Consider the following 22,902-nt stretch of genomic DNA (forward strand, 5'->3'; position numbering starts at 1 on the left):
GCACAGTAGCATAGTGGTTAGCACAGTTGCTTCACAGCTCCAGGGTCCCAGGTTCAATTCCCTGCTGGGTCACTGTCTGTGCAGAGTCTGCACGTTCTCCCCGTGTCTGCGTGGGTTTCCTCCGGGTGCTCCGGTTTCCTCCCACAGTCCAAAGACGTACAGGTTAGGTGAATTGGCCATGATAAATTGCCCTAAGTATTCAAAAAGGTGAGGTGGGGTTACTGGGTTACGGGGATAGGGTGGAGGTGTGGGCTTAAGTAGGGTGCTCTTTCCAAGAGCCGGTGCAGACTCGATGGGCTGAATGGCCTCCTTCTGCACTGTAAATTCTATGATTCAGACAAGATTCAGAGGTCAGTAACCATAGCTGAATCGGGAGTGTTTGATTGAACACTGAATTAACACTCAGAAACAGTCTTCAGTAAATAGTCGCTAAGTTATTGTGCTGTGTCCACTGCTGCAGAACAACTTCTCTGTCAGATTAATGGTTTAGAAAGGTATCCACTTTGTCTCTCCTTCGCCCGCTCCTTGGTCTCCTTGTATTGAATGACATCCCATGAGCAAGTGGATGGGTTGACACCCTTGAGGAAGTATTCCCTCAAATGTTGCTCAGTCTTCACCAACTGAGAGTAGTAACCAGGGGGAATGAATACACTTGCAGCCACTGTGTGCAGACAGGAATCTGTAATACTCCTCCAACTGACACATGTAATGAGGGTACCTTGCAATTTATAATGAATTATAATATTTAATTATCACATTTCTCCTCGTTTCCACAGATGTATTTCAGACGAAAGCTAGATAACCGCGTGAGGGAAAATGGAACAGAAGGCTGTGCTGATAGGGTAGGATGAAAAGATGTGGGAAGAGGCTTGCGTGGAACATTAACGCCAGCACAGACCAGTCAAGCCAAATGGCCTATTTCCATGCTGTACGCTCAATGTAATTCGATATTTCCTCGTGGTATTCTGCATTCAGCCACATGGAGGTGCACAAGAGCACTGCTTGCAGTGGTCGGATTGTCACAAAAACTGGGAAAGAGCTAAGACAGCAACACCTGGTCAAGGGCCGGGGAATCAGCAGGGGTGAGATGCATTGAGATCCCAGAACACAAGTAAATCCAATCAATGAATAATAAGAGTGTAAATTCCAAATCATTCCCTGACGAGCTCATTTTCAAATCTGCTCCCGAATATTGGAGCAGTATACTCCTGTTAAGTGACTACCTCCAGACCGACATTCAATCAGGAGTACAGGACAAGTTGCAGGTGCTTGGAGAGATGCTTCTATCATTCCGCAATTTGCCAAATTGCAGGAACTTGAAAGCAACAAAAACAAGCCAGCGGCAACTACTTGCTCATCAGCAGATGGACCCAGAGTTACTTTGCTGCACACTGTGGAATTTCACTAAATGTTGTTCCTGAAAGAAACTCTTTGCTGAGTGTTTCCCTTTCCACTGTAAATGGGACTGTAAATAAACTCACACAGCAGGCACACAAACACTCAAACTGCTTCTTGGAATGGACAGGGAAAAAAACATTTACCACTGCATATGTTAGTGTGTTAATAGGCCATAACCCAGTTCTTAAACAATTTAAAAATCATCCAGAAGTCTTTGACTGCCGACTGCCAGATTGCACATTTTTCAAGCTGTTATTCAATGCTCAATAAGGATTGGTGAAAAGAGCAGTTCCATCTGCAAATGTATTAACGGTATAATTCATTTAAAGCCCCCAATACACAGAGAATGGCAGATATTACAAAATGGACCAAGCCATATTGGAGGGGGGCATTTGATGTCAAACAGTGAGAGGCTAATGTTCAGGAAGATGATTTCTTGCTATCTAAATTTTGAGAGGTCTTCACACTGTGCAACACAGTCAGGGACACTATTTTCTTCCCCAGGTTCTTCCTTTGTGAAGGCAATCAAACTCAATTCCACAGACGTCATCTGTTCGTCAGTACCTCACACAGGTGACCATTCTTCAGGTGGAAGCTGAGGGTCATCAGGGTCATGTGACTGCAGGAAAGTAGGTTTGTAGCTGTGATCAGAGTTCACTGTGGAGTAAACAGCAGTGGGAACACTGCTCTCCCTCTCTCACAAAGCTAAAAATTTATCTCTTACCACTTTGACACGGTGCCATGGACCTGGGTTCAATTCTGACCTTGGGTGACTGTCTATGTGGAGACTGCACAGTCTCCCCATGTCTGTGTGGGTTTCCTCCAGGTGCTCCGGTTTCCTCCCACAGTCCAAGGATGTACAGGTTAGGTGGATTGCCCATCCTACAATTGCCTCTTAGTGTCCAAAGGTTAACTAATGGGGTTACGGAGTTGCGGGGATAGGACGGGGAGTCGGCCTTGTTGCCGTGTCTTTTGGAGGGTCAGTGCAGACTCGATGGGCTGAATTTTCTCCTATGGACATCTGCTCCCAGATAGACTCAGCACATCAAACACAATTTATCGAACTGTTCCATGATAGATAATAAAGGATCAATCTACAATTGGCAAACGATTGAGAAATTCTAGTAAGTAAGAGATGATTATTGAATGTATAGTACCTGATAGAAATTAGGCCAGAAAGTGCTTATGGCCAACTCTGCTCTGTTCCAGCTTCTTGTTGTTATTCCGGAGACATTCCAGATTGGGTTCCCCAGAGGTCCATCATTGACCTTCACGTAAACGTTCAGCAGCCCAGAGTTGGGCCCATCCTTGCCAGACAAAAAGTAATGGAAATCAATGCAGTGTGTGTCATTCTCTTTCAGTTTCGACAGCAGAAGATGTGCTTTCTGTCCGGCCTGTCGTCCAGAGGTGTTAACCATCATGAAGGACCCTGCACAGAAGAGGTGGAAATTGAAGCTTATTAGCGACCATAGCATAGAAATCAAATCTGCATTAAGAACAAATCGAGTGATTGAACATTTGTCAGAAACCAAAGATAAACAATCGCCCCACTTAGAAAAGCAACTTATGTGTTCAAGTCTGGTAAAGTTATTTGTATGCACTCAGCCCACTAAAAACATACTTTTTTTTTCATTTCCCTCCTGAATGTATTACCACTCACTGAGCAAGAATTCAATATGTACTGGCAGCCCAGGTAGTCGCCCAGACTGTGCTTTACTCAAAACTCAGCACACATACATATATTCAGCTGAATAAGTTAAGGACAAGTTCAACTTATGAATAAATCATTTCCAGAATTCACGAATTCACAAGCCACTATTACTAACTGATGCCACAAATGGACATAAATTGTTTCTTTCCCAAGGGGAGGATGTTAGCAATACAAACAGAAGCTTTTTTTTAAATTAAAGAGTTAATTTGATATTCGCATTTTGATATTTGCATTTTGTAATTAAAAAATATTTTGCAGAATGTGTTGGTATTAATGCTATCGGTCAAATCTTGGGCAGCACGGCAGCACTGTTGCTTTACAGCTCCAGGGTCCCAGGTTCGATTCCTGGGTGTGTGGAGTCTGCACGTTCTCCCTGTGTCTGCGTGGGTTTCCTCCGGACGCTCCGCTTTCCTCCCACAAGTCCCAAAAGACGTGCTGTTACGTAATTTGGACATTCTGAATTCTCCCTCTGTGTGCCTGAACAGGCACCGGTGTGTGGCAACTAGGGGCATTTCACAGTAACTTCACTGCAGTGTTAATGTAAGCCTACTTGTGACAATAAAGATTATTATTATTATCAATAAATCAACTCAAATCTCTTTGGCTGTGTCAATGGCATTGTGTGAAATAGCCTTCCATGTTTCTCATCTTCTAATAAATAGGTCTATCTGTTTGTTGACCACGTTTACCATCTCCGTATTTATAATAGCAGTTTGTGTCTGAAACCCATTCTGGATTGCTGTGTTGCTGTAGGTTAGCTGCTAAACCTAGAATCAAGATCACAGAGGAGCTAATGTAATGATTTGCGTCGTGGAAGATGAAACGCAAGATCTCTGTAATATAGCTAGCGAAGAGATGGAAGGCTGATCACTGAGCGAACGAATGCAGCAAGGTCTCCTGTAGCCTTCTCACCATCTTGTGTGTTAATTAGGAAGATTAAATCCTCTGATTATCATCTAAGATTGCCTTCAGAGTCTTAATTCCTGGCATCGAGACACGGATTGGTTTCTCAAACGGTAACAATCGACCTGGAGAAATGTATAAATATAACTTACTCTTGCTTTCATCCTATTCTCCCATTTCTTCTGAAACCACTGACTCTCACTGGGTTATATTCCTTCTGATGCAGAAGGAGGCCATTCAGGCCATCGAGTCTGCACCGACGATCCAAAAGAGCACACCATCGAGGCTCACTTCCTGACCCTAACCCCATAACCCCACCTAACCTGCACAGTTTTGGACACTAAGGGACAATTTAGCATGGCCAATCCACCTAACCTGCACATTTCTAGACTGTGGGAGGAAACCGGAGAAAGCCCATTCAGACACGGGGTACATGTAATCTCAATACAGTCACCCAAGGTTGGAATTGAACCCGGGTCCCTGGCGCTGAGGGGCTGCCCATAATTGATGGTTACTGGCAGTCCAGGTCATCAATGGTCCATCTGAGCATAGACATAAAGGAGGACAAAGTTCAATTTTGCCCAGAGTGCACGATGGATGGTAACAGATTAGCCACCTATTATGGACCCCTCCTCAGTCTCAGGTTAAGTGGGCCATAAAATGCTTCCAATGTCGTGCTGTCCATTTTGCACCCGTGCCAAAGTTGAAATCCCCCTCCAAGGTGTTCACATGGTATTTGAGGGCATTAATGCCAAACTCTATCCTATTCTCGTCTAAAGTTAATTCATGTCCACCTTGTTTTAGTGGGTCACTGGACAGCAGTCTGGAAGTGAGAATCGCAGATGGGTTTTTTGCCCCTGCCTCAGTATAAAGTTGAGGATAAAAGCCTTACTCTAGAGACTTGAGCAAATAACCTAGACTGACACTTCAGTGCTGTACAGTTGGAAGTACCATCTTTCAGGGGAAACATTAAGCTGAGGAACTACCTGCTGTCTCAGGTGCATTTTACTATTCATTTTGTTCTCCAGGGACATTTTTCCTGTAACAGACTAACAGTGACTGTGGATGGATTCTTATGCTCTCGCTGGTAGAGAGCTTGAAGGCGGAAAAGGAATTTACTTCGACATGATGCTGGCGATCCCAAACCACGTTGCCATTCTGCCTCTGCCAGAATTAAGTTCCAGACAGCAAGGCCCATAGTCAGCCTACCTGCCCCGTTGCCAATTGAGGCCGCTAGGTGGCCAACTAATGACCACTCAAAGGCCTCACCCCAATGCCACTGGGATCATACCAGCTGCAGATGGGTCTGTCACTGTGCAGTGCGCAAAACAGGTTCAACTGCGTTTAACACTTCCGTGTGGGGGAGGGGTACACACTAAAAATGGGGGCGCAACAGCACAGACCGATCCTGTCCTCATCACTGCCCATATCACAGCAGGATATCTTGGAATAAGTGATTCAACTGCGAATAAAATTCAGGAACGGGAACACAGAGTAATTATTCGCTCTTATAATCACACCATCTGATCAAACCTCAAGCCTCAATCTTTAAATCTTAAAGCTCCCTGGACATTAGCACTCATTCACCAGAGGTGCAGATTCTAATTAGATTGTAGACTGGTCGCTTGACTGGTAATTCCCCAAGAGCAGGCTGGTGCCGGGGGAATCCGGGTTCAAATCGCACTATGGCAGCTGATGGAATTTAAGTTCAATTAATAAAATATGGGATATAAAATCGAGCCTCGCCTTAATCATGGTAACTATGACAACTATCATCGACTTTTGCAAAAACAAAACCCATCTGGTTCACTAATGTCCCTCAGAGAAGGAAATCTGCCATCCTTTCTTCTGTCCTGTACATGGCTTCAGACGTTGGCATTAAACTGCCCTCTTTGAAAGCCATTCAATTCAAACAAAATTAAGGATGGGCAACAAATGCTGCCCTTGTCTGTGGAATTCATACCCGAAGAATAAAATACATATACCTATATACAATATATATATGTCGGGTTCAACTGCATGTATTTCAGCAGTTCTGTCAAAGTGCCAACATGCAATGAGCAAGTACAGATGGCCTCACCTCAGTTGAAAGGCTGAAATCAATGAAATATGTTCCCTATTCCCACCAGCTCAGGGATACTTAACGGCTGGACTTCTCCAGCCTTTGGGGATTCTCATTTCCTGCTGGCAATGCATCCCGGCCAGAAATCTCCCGGTGACGTTGGATGGCTTCAATGGGAAATCATATTGATAAGCAGCAGTAATAGAGAACCCTGCCAACAGTGAATGGCGCATCGCCAAAGCAACAAGCGGCCGAGGACTGGAGAATCCCGTCCAACATCATAGTGCAAGGACCCATCAGCACATGGCCTGCCTGCAGTGGGTCAAAGAGAAGGCATACCAGCACCGTGTCTGAGTAACTAGGAATGGCAATATATAACGGCCTAGCCAGCTACATCTTCTACCAATAATGGGCATTATAATACCATAGCTGCATCATTCTGCCGTAGTTAGAATATTACTTAGTGTTCTACTTTAACAAGAACGTCAAGACCCCGGAGATGATCGGGAAGAGATGCTGGTTTGTCAGAGAGGCACTATATTTTGCTTTCATCGGGAGAGATTAATACAGGGAGAATTGCTAAGTGTGGTCAAATTGAACGTTTTAAGAAGAGTAAAACTAGTACCGTTGGTCAGTGAATTGGCACTCAGGTACGTAAATTATTGATCACAAGAAGAACAAAGAGCGAGGCAATGAGAGATTTCCTTCCTTCACTTTACGGGTTATAACAACACAGAAGATGCTATCATAAACTGTGGAGCTAAGAAATCCATTAGCTTTCAAAGGGCAAGACGAGGAATACGCGAAAAATAATTTTACAAGGATGTGGAGAATAGACTCTCTTTGGGAGTGGGAAGAGTCACAATGATCCAAATGATCTCCTTCTGTGCTGTAAAACTCGATGAATAACATGGTGGAAATCTCTGGGTCTTGCCAGATTGCTCCATAACAGGAGTGCATTCTAATTATCATTTTAATAATGGTGTGAGCTTTCTAAATCAAACCATTCCATCTCTGGAAATTCAGCTCAGGAAACTAAGCTGCATGTAGCTGATGAAAGTGTTTATTCCAAGCTGCACTTCCTTCCCCATGCATTTCCCATCTAATACAAAAGCTCCTAGATTAAAATAACTTGGCTCTACATGTCCGTTCATTTCCTGAACTAGCCTGGCAGAGGGTTTGCCAGCTTAATGAAAAAAGAATTGGCTTTTATTCACCCTGCGACCTGACACTAAACCGTCCAGGGAAGGGAGAGGGCATAGGACAGTGGTGGGCAAACTGCGTACTGGGGCAAGTCAAGTGAGGTGCGTGCTGATTGCCCACAGCATTGACTATGAGAGCCGTGCGCTCCCTCTGCACCCAGACTGTCAGTATCTATTTTATTTTTACCATTTGCAGTTGATGAGAGTTCTGTTAATAAATAAATAATTAAGCATTTTCTACAACTCGTTATGACATATTTGACATCGATTAAATGTATTTAATCTTACTCATGGGGTCATAGTTAGTGAACAAGCCCAATTTCAATCTTGCACCCCATCCCCACCATCCACACGTAACTTCTCTTATGAGTACTCATTGTTTTCTATCCTTCAGCTGAAGATTTATAAAATCAGCTCTGCATATAATGAGTGTCTCAGGGTTCCAAACTGGAAAAATAGAACATTTTTGTTTTAAACTGGAGGGCCAGCGACGTGGCAGTTGATGACTACTTATCTAGCCTAATGGTAGGAGAACGTTTAGGTCCCTCCTCATGTTTTTGCAAAAGATGGTCCCTAAGCTCCACTGTCATCGCAGGACATCATGTCGAAGAACATCTCGTATATTAAGGATGTCTGAAGAATAAGTTTGAGGCAAAGGAATTGTAACAGGTAGCTGTTTTTTATGGTCTTCTCCCTTTGTCTGGGGAATGCAAAGTGATCATTTGTCACTGCATTGACATTTTCATTTCCAACCAGCTTCATAAATGAGGGAAAAAAAAGTTACAATGTCAACATAATTTTCTGATAACATCCAGAATCTACTTGAGGGGCAGGTTTCTGGCTGTGACTGGCACATATACCCTATGCCAGTGATAGGCAAACTAGGCCACCGAGTGAGCCGTATGAGTGACTCCCGGTGGTGCTGCTGACCCGTAGATCCCTCCGGTTGGCCGGAGGGCTGGCTGCCGAGGCAACCAAGACAGGGTCACTACCTCCCCCCCACCCCCGACACAGCTTTCGGGCTCCTCGTGAGTACACCCACCACGTAATTAGATTTCCGTTACCTCCAGATGCTGCTAGTCATGCACTATTCTTGACTTGCTATGTGCTTCTGCTTCCGTGCTATTGACTTCTAAATGTATGTTTAGTTTTAAGTTGAACACAACCGTTTGACATTGAGAAATCTTCCCTATGTAGTGAAGGGGAGCAGCCCACAAAAGTCCGCACTGAGATGAAATAATCAATGTCAGTGCTCTGGCACATTTTCACGCCACACCCTCCCTCAGTTCATCCTTGATTTTTTTCCAAGCAGAGAAAGTTATATAAGTCTCTGAGACAGGCCGCCACCCCCAGCGGCATTGCCGACCGCCAATCCAATAAGCTCCTTCATTGGGCAACCAGAGAGGCGAAGGCCACGACATCGGCCTTCCTTCCCTCCATCAGCTCCGGCTTCTCCAATTTCCCAAAGATCGCCACCATACAGTCCGGCCCGACTTCTTCCCCCACAATCTTTATTAATGTTGCGAACACTCCCGCCCCATATCTCTCCAACTTCTCGCAGCACCAGAACATATGCGAGTGGTTTGCTGACCCCCGCCCACACTTCTCACACTCGTCTTCCATCCCCTGGAGAACCCACTCATCCTCGCCCGAGTCATATGCACCCCGTGTATCGCTTTAAACTGTATCAGCCTCATCCTCGCACCACATTTCCCAATTTATCTCCCCTCCCAGTTCTCATTAATCTTCACCACCTACTCACCCCCCTGTTCTCCCAACCATCCATATATGTCTCCAATCCTGCCCTCCCCTTCCCCATCCAGGAGCAGCAACCGCTCCAGTAGGGCATGCTTCAACAGCTTGGGGGACCCTTTCCAGTCGTTCTGGGCAAAGACCCTCACCTGTAAATATCGAAACTCACTTCCTCCAACTTTTTAGGAAGTTGCGAGGAGCAGGGGAGCTTCCCCTCATTCAACGTGGCCTCTGATGCATTTGGTCCGAGGTTGATGGTCCCCATCCCCCAAACACTCCTGGAAGGCATCCCTCATGGATCAGCCTCCCCAGGTTGAGAACCATTGGGCAGCCAGGAGGCATGCCCCAGTAACTGGCCTCTTGAACACCATTCAAGGTGGATTGTACCCTAGTTCAATGTGCAACAGGGCTGCCAACCATCCTGGGTTACCCTGGAAACTCCGGGAATTGCTAAGCTGTCGGTAAACCTGGAGAAACATCAAAGGTGAGGGGGGGGGTTAGAAAATTGATTTATTTTGAAACCTGTATTTGTTCATTATTTATAAATGTATTAGTTAGGGGTTTGAAGGAATGCCAGTTTGACAGGGCGTTGGATGTTGGGATTCTCCATTCCCGCGGCCAAGTTCTGATGCTGGCGTGAACCACTCCGGAGTCAATGACCCTCAATTGTCCGGTATGCTCCCCTTCCTAAGGGGCTAGGTCGGCGCCGGAGTGGTCCCCGCAGCTGCAGCCGGCACAAGTTCGCTCATGCGCGCCAGGGCCGGCGTGATTCTGCGCATGCGCGTCGGTTCCCATCTCCGCGCCGTCCCCAGACAATATGGCGGAGCCCTACAGGGTCGCAGCGTGGAGGAACATAGGCCCCCACGGTACCAGCCCGCCTGCCGACCGGCAGGACCCGATCGCGGGCCAGGCCACCATGGAGGCCCCCTCCCCGGGTCAGATCCCCCCCCCCCCCCCCCCCCCGGCCGGGGTCAGATCCCCCCGCTCCCCCCCCACCAGGGCGGGCTCCGCAGACACAACTTCCAAGTCCAGCCGTGTGGGATCATACGTGACCCATGCCTGCAGGACTGGGCCGAACTCAGCGGGCACTCGGCCCGTCAAGGCCCGGAGAATCGCTGGGGGGGGTGGGGGGTACTTTCAATGGCTCCCGACCGGCGCGGCGGCGATCCCGCGGGTGCCCGAGAATCGGCGAGCCGACGTCAGGGCGGCAGGTCGAAGTATCCCGGCCCATGTATCCAAACCTCCAGAAAGGTACCAAACCAGAGTTGACAACCCTATTGTCCAATGTTATCCTGTTGAATAATTACATTTATTACAAATCAAGTCAGGAGATCGTGTGTAAACCTGGAAATATAGGTTAATGCTATTGACCAGGCATATTGTTCAAATATTAAAGCAGGATTATGCCGAGGGAAAAGGCTAAAACCTTCTTACCAAGCTGCAATCAATGCTAATGATTTTTATCTTGATTTTCAGTAGTTCAATCTGTGCCATTAAGTCTGGTATCAACAGAAACATCAGACGAACACAATGCATTAAATGAAAGATTTAATAAAACTTACGGTTTGATTAGAAGTGTTTGCAATTTTTGTTTTGTGACAATGGTTTCGAGCAATACTATTAGGATTTAAATGCAGTAACTTACCCGGGGCTCAATTACAGTGAGAGCAACCTTCCTTTACACAAGATATGGTCGAATGTCTATGGAAACATCTTTAAAATTAAGGTCTGACCTACATTCATCACCACTGAGTGGCCTACTTTCAGTATATTAACTTTAAACATTCCCCTCAAATGTAACATCTATTTTGGGCAGGATTCTCCGACCCCCCCCGCCGGGTCATGGAATCGCCAGGGAGCAGCGTGAATCCCGTCACCGGCGGTTGCCAAATTCTCTGGCGCCGGGGATTTGGCAGGGGTGCGAATTGCACCGCGCCAGTCGGCGGCCGCTGGCAGCGCCCCCCCGGCAATTCTCCAGCCCGCGATGGGCTGAGTGGCCGCCCGTTTTCTGCCGGTCCCGCTGGCGTAAATTAGAGTAGGTACTTACCGGCGGGACTTGGCTGCGCGGGTGGCCTCCGGGGTCCTCGGGGGCGCGCGGTGGGATCTGGCCCCGGGAGGTGCACCCACGGTGGCCTGGCCCGCGATCGGGGCCCACCGATCTGTGGGTGGGCCTGTGCTGTGGGGACACTCTATTACTCCGTGTCGGCTGCTGTGGTCCTCCACGATGGCCGACGCGGAGATGAACCCCCCCCCCCCGTGCATGCGCTGGGATGACGCCACTGGCGCTCCCGCGCATGCGGCAACTTGCGCCAGCCGGCGGAGGCCCTTCGGCGCCGGTTGGCATGGTGCCAAGCCCCTTCCCCGCCGGCTGGCACGGCGCAAACCACTCCAGCGACGGCCTAGCCCCTGAAGGTGTGGAGGATTCTGCACCTTCGGGCGTCCCGACGCCAGAGTGGTTCACGCCACTCCTTCGCGCCGGAATTGCCCGCCCTGCCAATTCCCGCAGAATCCCGTCCTTTGTTCCTTTGCTGCTGTGTTGAAGCGAGGACTTATTTCAACCAAACTTTGCTCACTCCTGTTTTCAGGTCTTCAAAACTGTAAAGTTTCTTATCTCCCCTGATCCCTTATCTTTCCAATCCCAAGCTGGATGTGGCTCAGTCGCTACTCCCTGATTTATCAGATCTCTTCCACTCTTTTCAATCTATATTACAGGCTTTGGCTCCGTGCCCCGTGCTCTTTGATGTTCAAAAAGTCATGATGGAGCCACTATTAAAATGTACAATTTTTTAAAACACTCATCAAATAACAATCTACATTTTCCACATACAATCCCCTGGAAGCCTCGGTAATTCAATCAATGAAAAACTCCATCAGGAAGTTAAGAAACCGATCAAAAGCGACTTTACATGAAACGGGGTTACAATCTCAATTTAATAAATGAAGTTTGAAACAAAAGATTAGAGAGCTGCTGATTTTATTTAGAAATTGAAAATATGAGCCCAAGACAATCTCCCCAGTGTGTATTCCTCTGGGAAATATCCTGTTAGTTTTATAAGGCAGCATCATTCATGTAGTTTTGAAGTTAATTGCTATACTACATCTGTTTTATTCTCTTTCTTTCATTCTTGATAACTGATATTTTGTCAAACAATCCACTTGCAAGAAATATATCACCATATTGTTTACACAGTGCTGTTTGGCTGATTTTTCCGTTCACATGGTATTCCATCCTAGAGCCATTATAATGCAATTGCTGCGCAGTGAATATAGAAATGACTGAGACAGAATAATTGGCTCTAAATCACAGGCATTACATCATGTAAATGTAGGTGGGCGATTGTCACTCTGTTGAAGCTGCTGGAGTCCTTCTTTAAATATGCAGATCACCTACGAAGGTGGTGCCCCCCCCCCCCCCCCCCCCCCCCCGCCTCCACCGACTGCTGTTTTAACCAGAGGTTTGCGCAGTTGTGGCTTTCTTGCCCATACCAACCTGTCGAGAAGAGGATTCCAGGCCCCACAAGGGAAGTTTTGGCCTCCCTGGCGCAGGGAATCTGCTAATGATTTCTCCGCCCCCTCAGTGGGGAAGCTCATACTCCCAAAGGATTGTGGGATTGCCATTAGACCCCAGCCAGTGGTAAGCAGGCGGGTTGTAACACATGTCTTACCCACTGATCAGGCACCAAGTCCTTTTGTCCCTCACAGCCTCCCCTCTGCCACCTGGCAACTTTAAGAATGCTGTATTTCTACCTAAATGCAAGAATTAATACTCCTTGGTTGTGCCAGGCATTGCTCAGTGGATAGCACCCTGACCTCTTGTGATTTCAAAGTTAACTGCCATGCACTTGACTCCATAAATATGAGCTGACATTCAAAGTTGTTCTGAGGGAATGAGTGCTTCACTGTTGAATGATCCATCTTGTTTCTGACTCTCCTCACCTGCTCCCCCATGAGTTCTCTGACCCCCATCACCCCCATCCCACCATCACTGACTTGTGCCTGAGATCCTACTTGATCATAGGCCTCAGATGGGTATGGTACCAGCAGAAACCACACCCTCCCTGATGGTGCTTCTGAGAATATAAGAGTTATCAGCCTTTGATTGGCCGGCAGCTCTTGCTAGGGGCATGACCTCTGCCCTGATATGTTAGGCAGGTTGGTTCGATGTGGACTGCACTCGATGCAGGGAAGTTAGAAACAGACGTCTAACACTGGAGAAGATCCAACACTGTTTTATTCAACTATAGAACTGCTGTACATATTTAGCTGTGGGTCGACACTATACTGATCTGACTGGTGACCTTGTAGTAGCCTGACCAGACTTACTAGCTACCGCATGGTGTTTGCACTTGCTAGCTCGTGGACCCTGACTGTCTCAGTAGCTGGGTGCCCTCTGGCTTTATAGTGGTAGTGTCCTGTCTGGTGATTGGCTGCTCTGTATTGTATGCTTACTGGTCATCCTATGTGCCAATCACTGCCTGTCTGCATCTCATTATATACATGAGTGGATATTATGACATGCCCCTGAGGTGCTTGATCAAGGGAGAAGGCTTATCATTGGCCTGTTTCGTGTGGCACAAGTGTAAAGAACCGGGCTGATGTTAAATGCGATGAAATCCCGCAACGCAGAAGGGTAACACCGGTTCTTAGTGGTGCATATTTCCAATATGGTTTAATGTGAGAAAAGATATTCAAACCAAGGAGGAAAGTCCAGTCATTTTGTGATCAATTAATACAGGATATTTATTAATTTAAAGGAAAAATACACGCTAAGAAGGATGATAATACACTACAACAGTACACTTAACTACACTGATGGCTATACACATAGGGCGGGATTCTCCGACCCCCCCCACCGGGCCGGAGAATCACCGGGGGGGGCAGCGGCGTGAATCCCGCTCCGTTGCCCCGACGGCAGCTGCCGGATTCTCCGCCGCCGGTTTTTCGGCGGGGGCGGTAATTGCGTCGCGACGGTCGGGGGCCGTTGGCAGCGCCCCCCCCCCCCCCGATTCTCCACCCCACGATGGGCTGAGTGCTTTCGGCATGTCCCGTCAGCGTAAATTAAACAAGGTCCTTACCGGCGAGACCTGGCTCTGCGGGCGGCCTGCGGAGTCCTCAGGAGGGCGCGGGGTGATCTGGCCCTGGGGGCCCCCACGGTGGCCTGGCCTGCGATCGGGGCCCACCGATCCGCGGGCGGGCCTGTGCCGTGGGGGCACTCTTTCCATCCGTGCCGGCTGCTGTAACGGTCTGCCATGGCCGGCACAGAGAAGAACCTCCCCTGCGCATGTGCTGGGACGACACCAGCACACGCTGGCATTCCCACGCATGCGCCGACACGTGCCTTCCGGGCATCCCGACGCCGGAGTGGTTCACGTCACTCCTCAGCGCCGGTATGGCCTGCCCCATCGGTTAGGGGAGAATCTGCCCATAGTATCTCATAGAACATAGAACAGTACAGCACAGAACAGGCCCTTCGGCCCTCGATGTTGTGCCGAACAATGATCACCCCACTTAAACCCACGTAACCCGTATACCCGTAACCCAACAATCTCCCCATTAACCTTACACTACGGGCAATTTAGCATGGCCAATCACCTAACCCGCACATCTTTGGGCTGTGGGAGGAAACCGGAGCACCCGGAGGAAACCCACGCACACACTCCACACAGACAGTGACCCAGCCGGGAATCGAACCTGGGACCCTGGAGCTGTGAAGCATTGATGCTAACCACCATGCTACCGTGAGGCCCTCATGAAGTTACCTTTTTGTTCCCAACTATCTATGTTTTCTGAATCAGAGACACCCCTTATTCACAAACAACATCCAATATTATATAACTCTATGAGCTAAATCCAGCAGATAATTACCATGCACAGGTTACTTGTCCAGATTTGGGACAATCACCTTCAGTTTCAGCAAAGGCGAAATATTCTCGGCTTGAGCTTTTGATTTTAACCGGCTGCAGATGAATATCTTGCCGATACTTTTGTTTCTATTCTGGTGCTTCCAGGTGTTCCTACCAAAGGCATTTTTCAGAGACAATAACCTGCTTGTGACTGGGTTTATTTGGGTGGGTGAGGGCTGGAGAATCAGGAGCCTTCAGAGGGAGAGACAAGTAGGGGCCTTGGCCATGCCAAACTTTCAACATTACTATTGGGCGGCTAATGCTGAAAAGTTGCTGGAGTGGTGCAGGGACTCGGGGAAGGTGTGGGTCTGGGTGGAAGCAGAGTCGGTGAGGGGGGCAAGCCTGGGGGCATTGGTAATGGCTCCTCTCCCATTGGTGTCGAAGAAACACTCGACTAACCCGGTGGTAGTAGCCACATTTAAAATTTGGAGGCAGCTCCATCACAATTTCAATTTGAAGGGTGCCCCAAGGCTAGCTCCCATTTGTGCAAACCAATTAGGCTAGGCTAGATGCAAGGTTTAGGGAGTAGAAGGAGAAGGGGTTGCAGAGATTGGGTGATTTATTTCTCGAGGGTCGGTTCGCTAGCCGGGGGAGCTGAAGAAATAGAAATATGGGCTATAGACACTGATAGGTTCAGGTATTTCCACATGCATAGCTGGGTTTAAAAGCACTTTGCTGCCTTCCCGGTGAAGCAGGCTCGAACGGATTTTGTCCGGCTCGGGGTCGGAGGTGGCCAGTACGTTAAGCATATACCAGCGGAAAGTGGGGGAAGATACGCGCTCAGTTGAGGAATTGAAAGCAAAGGGGGTAGAAGAGTTAGGGCCAATTTTGGAGGAGGTGGTTTGGGGTGAGGCACTGTGGAGTGTGAATGTCACCTCATCCTGTGCACGGCTGAATCTCATTAAGCTAAAAGTAGTGTTTCGAGCACACCTCACGAAGGTTAGAATGAGCCAGTTTTTCAATGAGGTGGGGAATAGATGCGATTGTGGTTTGAGGGGGCTGACACACCATGCACTCCTGTTCTGATCGTGCTCAAATGGGTGGGGCTTCTGAAGGTTCCTTTTTGATATCGTGCCGGAAATCCTGAAGATTAGGTTGGAGCCGTGCCCTCTGGTAGCGATTTTGGGGCTTTCGGGTGTGCCAGAGCTCTGGACAGGGACAGGGGCAGACGTTCTGGCCCTTGCCTCGCTTGTGGCAAGGAGGTGGATCCTCTGCGGCTGGCGGTTGACTACACCGTCAAGCGCCTCGGCGTGGCTGGGTGACCTGATGTCGAGGTTTTGGACCTCGAGAAGATCAAGTACACCGTGAGAGGGTCGGTGGATGGGTTTTACCAGAGATGGATGCTATCTATAATGTACTTTAAAGAGTTGGACGCTGTTAGCTGTTGGGGTCAGAGATAGGGTGGTGTGGGGTTTTTAGTTTATATTGTTGTGGGATGTAGCATTTCTAAATATGCAAAAGACAAATGAAATATTGCAGCGGGGCAGAGTACAAAACAAGTCTTGTAAGCCAACAAAGGAAACAATATGGCAGGGAAGCACTTAGCTCTTCAAACTTTACTGATGTCTCAGCCTCAAACAATGGATTCGACTCAAACTGTAAGAAAACAAAAGCTCCTCCATCGCCCATGGCTCAAAAGATGAAACAATATAAAATGTTGCGAAAAGCTGGTGTGACACATCAATAACCGGAAGACTATGCTCGCCCCAGGCACCACTCACGTATAAGAGTAATTTGCCCCGATTTCTCCTTTGTTTTCTTTCTGTGTGACTTAAGGCAGTAATAACCGAGAAGTGCCCTGTCATATTTGCAGAAGTTATTACAGGAATTAAAACATGCCAGGGAGCTGCAAGTGGCATTTCATCAGGGTCATTTCTAAAACATGAGAACGTTACTGGATTCGCAATGCACTCAAATGACCTGCAGCTTTTTCCAGGGTGAGCAAGTACAGTCATGTCCCTGGATGCTTTTCCACAAAATCATTTTTGACAAATGAATGAGTTTTAGGCTAGTGTTTTATAGGTTGCCATGGAAATGCTAAGATCAAACAACAAGAAGAAAAGGTACTGCGAATTGAGTCACACTAAACTAACAACACTCCAGTGCCTAGTTAGATATACTTGGGATGTTTCTGTTTTGTTTTGAAAAGTGCTTCTAACATGAAACATTTACCTCAGATTTCCTTCACAGCATCACAAACTGCTTATTTATGGATCACAGCTTCTGTGTGCCTACCTGCAGCCATTGAGGTAAGCTGTGTTTATTTACCACTTGGCCATTGGCACTCCGGCCCATAAACCTGGTCCAATAGCACCTGTTCCTCAGCCACTAAGTCCACATATTGGTGGGTAGGCAGCACGTACATATTTGCGGAAGTGCGCAGCCTGCCATTTTGGGAAAGAGAACAATATTCCTACCCCAGGCCAGGTGTTAGGTCACTTCCATATGTAATTAAAAGGCCCCATGCCTGTTGGAGGTCCGAACTGCAAGATTCATTGGAACTGAAAGCTAGTGCTTGTGACTATCACCACAATTGTACGTTTGGGAATCATAGGCCTGAATTTTTTGGATGATGGGCTCGTGGGAGACACATTCACACCACCACCAACTGGCTCATTGCCATTTCATGCCCAAGTGAGCTTTGATTGGCAGCAGGCGGGCCTTCCGACAACACTTGGAAGGAAGTGCCGCCTTGGAGAGCTGTCGGCCAATCTGATTGGCTGACAGCTCTCCAGCCCTTCCAGGCAGAACGCTGCAGTGGTCGGAAGAGGCATTGCAGTGCCGTGGCCTGGGACTAATTGCAGGTGTGAGGTAAGTGGCAGGGATTCCCAGGGGCGGGGGGGGGGGAGGAGGGAGGGAGATCCTGAGATGTCCAGTCTGTGAGGGGAGTGTGCCCTACATTGAAAGGGGGTTTCTGATGGAGTCCCACCCCTCCCACGCCCTCCCCCCAACACCCCCACAATTCCCACCCAAAATCAAGGCCAGTGAACCTTTCTATTTTCCAACCTCAGCTATCAAGCACCCATTAGGCTGAAAATTGAGGTTTGGTGGGAAAAAATCCTTAAGTGGCCACTTAAGAGCTTTAATAGGAGCAAGGGTGGGCTTTCCATCTGAGGCCCTTTCCGCTCCACCGTAAAATTGCATCCAGTTTGGGTCGTGATCCTTGAGGGAATCCTGTCCATGTAATGTCATGCTCCACCATGCTCCCCACGCCCCCCCCCCCCCACACCCCACCCCCACCCCCACCCCCGCACCCTGCCCCCAACCAGTTAAAGGCACTTCACAGCATTATAATAAAGCTAAATTTGACACTGAGCCACTTAAGGAGATATTAATAATAATAATCTCATTTGACCAGAGGTATGGTCAAAGAGGTAGATTATAAGGTGTGTCTTAAAGGTGGATAAAGAAATGGAGAGTTTGTAGAGAGGGAATTCCAGAGACTGGAGCCTCGTCAGCTGAAGCTATAGCCACCAAAGGTGGAGAAAATAAATGAGGCATGTTCAAGAGGCCAGAATGACATAAGCCCAGATATCTTGGAGGGTTATGGGACTTGAGAAAGTTGCAGAGATAGGAAGGAATTGAAGCCATGGGTGGATTTGGAAACATAATGAACATTTTCAATTCAAGATGTTGCTTGACCCAGGAGCCAACAAGAGGGCTGATAGGGGACTGAGACCTGGTGCCAGTTACAACACATCCAGCAGAGCTTTAGTAAAAACCATGACCCAAGTGTTGAGGCAACAGGAGCATGGATAAGGGTTTACGGAGTAGATGATACAGAGGTGGAAATAGGTCATCATAATGGTGGACATGTCAGAAGCAATAAACTCACTATTTACCAATAAGCACCAGGAATCCGGGTTTGATTCTGGCCTTGGGTGACCGTCTGTGTGGAGTCTGCACATTCTCCCCTTGTCTGAGTGGGTTTCCTCCGGGTGCTCCGGTTTCCTCCCACAGTCCAAAGGTGTACAGATTAGGTGGATTTACCACGCTAAATTGCCCATCAGTGTTAATTTAGGTGGAGTTACTGGGATAGGCCCGGGGGAGTGGGACTGCGTAGGATGCTCTTTCAGAGGCTCTTTCAGAGACTCGATGGGCCAAATGGCTTCTTTCTGCACTGCAGGTATTTTTAACTGCCAGCTGCACCGGATGCTCCACCTGTGATCTGCAGCTTCAGAAAATTCCTCCCCCCTTTCTCCACACGGGATGACTTTATTTCCCACATCGTGGTGTGTTTCATTATTTTACTAGCAGGTTCAGAATTACTTATCCTTTTTTTTAGATGGAGGTGATTGCGCAGCTTGTACACCAGATGGTACCACCTTATGAATTCGCACAAAGGGCGGGATTTTACAATCTCGACATCTGTGGGCATCATCGCAGGTGAGATGACGGCTCTCCAAATTTTCCGTCTCGCCCACGACGATGCCTGCCCGTGTTGAGGTTTGGGCGACTGAGAGTGAAGGAGTTTTCCTTCTACTCGCACGTGAATAAAGTGTACTCCTGGATTGACTTTTTTATCCCGAACAGGACTGACGGGTGTAGTGGACACTGAGTATTCAGCGATCGCGATCTCGGATCATGCCCCTCATTGGGTTGACCTACAGGTGAGTAAGGAGAGTAGCCAGCGCCCGCACTGGAGGTTAGACGTGGGACTTTTAGCTGATGAGGAGGTGTTCAGGTGGCTGACGAAATGTATCCAGAACTATCTGGAAGTCAACGACACTGAGGAAGTTTCGGCTGCAGTGGTCTGGGAGGCGCTGAAGGTGGTGGTAGAGGGGAGCTGATCTCGATACGGGCCCACAGGGAGAAGGCAGGCAGAGCAGAGACGGACCGACTGACAAAGGAGATATTTCAGGTCGACAGGAGATATGCGGAGACCCCAGAGGCAGGGCTTCTAAGGAAATGACAGAGGCTACAGGCGGAGTTTGGCTTGTTAACTACAGGGAAGGCGGTGGAGCAGCTGAAGAAGGCGAGGGGGGTGATCTATGAATATGGGGAGAAGGCCAGTAGAATGCTTGCGCAGCAGCTCAGAAAGCGGGAGGTGGCCAGAGAAATTGGGAAAGTAAGGGACAGAGATGGGAACCGGATTGGAGATTCAATTGGGGTCAATAAGGCGGTCGAGGAATTCTACAGCAGGCTGTATGAGTCGGAACCTCCAGCTGAGCCGGAGGGAATGAGGCAATTTGTAGGGGAGCTGAAGTTCCCGAAGGTTGGCGAAGAGTTGGGAGAAGGGCTGGGGACCCCGATCGGGTTGGAAGAGATAGCAGATGGGCTGAAGGCCATGCAGTCAGGTAAAGCCCCGAGACTGGATGGGTACCCCGTGGAGTTTTACAAGACGTTCTCTGGGATGCTGGGGTCATTCCTGATGAGGACATTTAATGAGGCAAGGGAGAGAAGGGGGCTTCCCCCGATGATGTCACAGGACACTATCTCATTGATCCTGAAGCAGGATAAGGACCCGGAGCTATGTCGGTCCTACAGACCAATCTCCCTACTAAATGTAGACCCCAAATTGTTGGCTAAGATCTTGTCCTCAAGGATTGAGGACTGCGTCCCGGATGTGATTGGGGAGGACCAGGCGGGATTTGTTAAGGGGAGGCAGTTGGCGGCCAATGTAAGAAGGCTGTTGAATGTTACCATGATGCCCCCAGAGGGTAGGGACGTAGAGGCAGTGGTCTCAATGGACGCAGAGAAGGCATTTGACCGGGTGGAATGGGATTATCTGTGGGAGGTACCCATTGGAAGGGATTGATGCGCTATCAATTACGACAAGACGAGAGTAGAATGTAATCGAGGCTTTATTACACAGAGATGTGTGGCCTCCTCCAGCTGCTGGCGAAATGGCTGCTGTACGGGGAGCACACAATTTATACTCTGCCTACTGGGCAGAGCTAGCAGGCAGGGATCTACCCCTGTACCTGTAGTACAGGGGCCTTACCGTGATACCCATATATACAATATAATACAACAGTGGTGACTACCACAGGGATGAAATAAATTATTGGGATTCCGGGGGATTTTGGCCGGTTTTCGGGTTATAAATTGAACATGGTGAAAAGCGAGATGTTCGCGATCCAGGCAAGGGGGCAGGAAAGGCGATTGGGGGAAGCTGCCGTTTAGAGTAGTCGGGGGAATCTTTCGGTACCTAGGCATCCAAGTGGTAAGGGAATGGGATCGGCTGCACAAGCTAAATCTGGCCCGACTAGTAGACCAAATGAAGGAGGATTTTCGAAGGTGGGACGAGCTCTCGCTGTCACTGGCTCGGCGGGTACAGACAGTGAAAATGATGGTTCTCCCAATATTCCTGTTTGTGTTTCAGTGCCTCCCCATCTTTATTCCTCGGTTCTTTTTAAACGGGTCAACAAGGTGATCTTAGGCTTTGTATGGCGGGTAAGACCCCGCAAGTTAAAAAGGGGATGTTGGAGCGCAGCCGGGGGGAGGGCGGGCTGGCACTCCCGAACTTTAGGAATTATTACTGAGTGGCGAACATAGCCATGATTAGGAAGTGGATGGTGGGGGAGGGGGTGGGTGGGATCGATGTGGGAGCGAGTAGAGGCGGCATCATGTAAGGGCACTAGTTTTGGGGCATTGGTAACGGCGCCTCTGCTGTTCCCGCCGGCACGCTACTCCACCAGCCCCGTGGTGGTCGCAGCCCTGAGAGTCTGAGGGCAGTGGAGGAGACATGTGGGAAGAGGGAGCATCAGTCTGGTTTCCAATTTGCAATAACCACCGGTTTGCCCCAGGGAGGTTAGATCAAAGGTTCCGGAGGTGGCAGAAAGCAGGGATCGAGAGGATGGGCGATATATGTTTATAGAGGGGAACTTTCCCAGCCTGAGGGAACGGGGGCAGAAATTTGAACTGACGGGAGGGAATGAATTTAGGTACCTGCAGCCGTGGGACTTCCTACACAGGCAGGTCTCAACCGTCTCACTTCTACCACCAAGGGGGATACAGAACAGGGTAGTTTCCAGAGTGCGGGTGGGAGAAGGGAGGGTTTCGGACATTTATAAGGGGCTTATGGGGTCAGAGGAAACATGGACCGAGAAGCTGAAACACAAATGGGAAGAGGAGTTGGGTGGAGTGATAGAGGACGGTCTCTGGGTGGATGCGTTGAGTAGAGTCTACATGTCCACAACATGTGCCAGGCTCAGCCTGATACAATTTAAGGTCGTTCACCAGGCCCACATGACTGTGGCCCGGATGAGCAGTTTCTTTGGGGTGGAAGACAGGTGCGCAAGGTGTGCGGGAGGACCCGCGAACCATGTTCATATGTTCTGGACATGCCCGAAGCTTTGGGGATTCTGGCTGGGATTTGCAGATGTCATGTCCACAGTATTGAAAACAGGGGTGGCGCCGAGTCCAGAGGTGGCGATTTTCGGAGTGTCGGAAGACCCGGGAATCTAGGAGGAGAAAGAGGCAGATGTTCTGGCCTTTGCTTCCCTGGTAGCCCGGAGACGGATGTTATTACCTGGGAGGGACTCAAAACCCTGAAGTCGGAGACCTGGCTAACTGACATGGCTAGCTTTCTCTGTCTGGAGAAAATTAAGTTCACCTTGGGAGGATCCTTGCCCGGAGGTGGCAGCCATTCCTCGACTTCTTTAGGGAAAATTAACCATCAGGAGGGGGAGGGGGGGGGGGGGTGTAAGGGAAGAAAATGTGGCAAATGGAATTAATGTGGGCAAAAAGTGAAATTGTCCATTTGGCACGGGGAATAAGGAAATATATTATCCAGGCGTGAGCGATTGCAGAGTTCTGAGATGCAGAGAGATCTGGGTGTCGGAATGCATGAATCGTAAAAGGTTCAACAAGTAATTGGGAAAACTAATATAATGTTATTGTTTAATGCAAGAGAAATTGTTACAAAAGTTGAGGTAATGCTTCAGTTGTACAGGGTATTGGTGAGACCAGATCTGGAGTACTGTGTACAGTACTGGTCTCCTTATTTAAGGAAGGATGTCAATGCTT

The 22,902-nt window shown here is 48.6% G+C and overlaps 1 protein-coding gene across 9 annotated transcripts in view; it reads right to left on the reverse strand.

Annotated features, from left to right (window-relative positions):
• LOC119972279 (receptor-type tyrosine-protein phosphatase mu-like) overlaps positions 1-22,902 on the reverse strand; it is a 985,231-nt gene that overhangs the window by 646,022 nt on the left and 316,307 nt on the right. For all 9 annotated transcript variants that reach the window (XM_038808716.1, XM_038808713.1, XM_038808721.1 and 6 more), the window contains exon 3: positions 2,556-2,827. In XM_038808716.1, coding sequence (XP_038664644.1) covers positions 2,556-2,827 — 272 coding nt within the window. The remainder of the gene's footprint in view (positions 1-2,555; positions 2,828-22,902) is intronic.

The sequence above is a fragment of the Scyliorhinus canicula genome, chromosome 10 (genome assembly GCF_902713615.1).
Source record: "Scyliorhinus canicula chromosome 10, sScyCan1.1, whole genome shotgun sequence".
Lineage (NCBI taxonomy): Eukaryota > Metazoa > Chordata > Chondrichthyes > Carcharhiniformes > Scyliorhinidae > Scyliorhinus > Scyliorhinus canicula.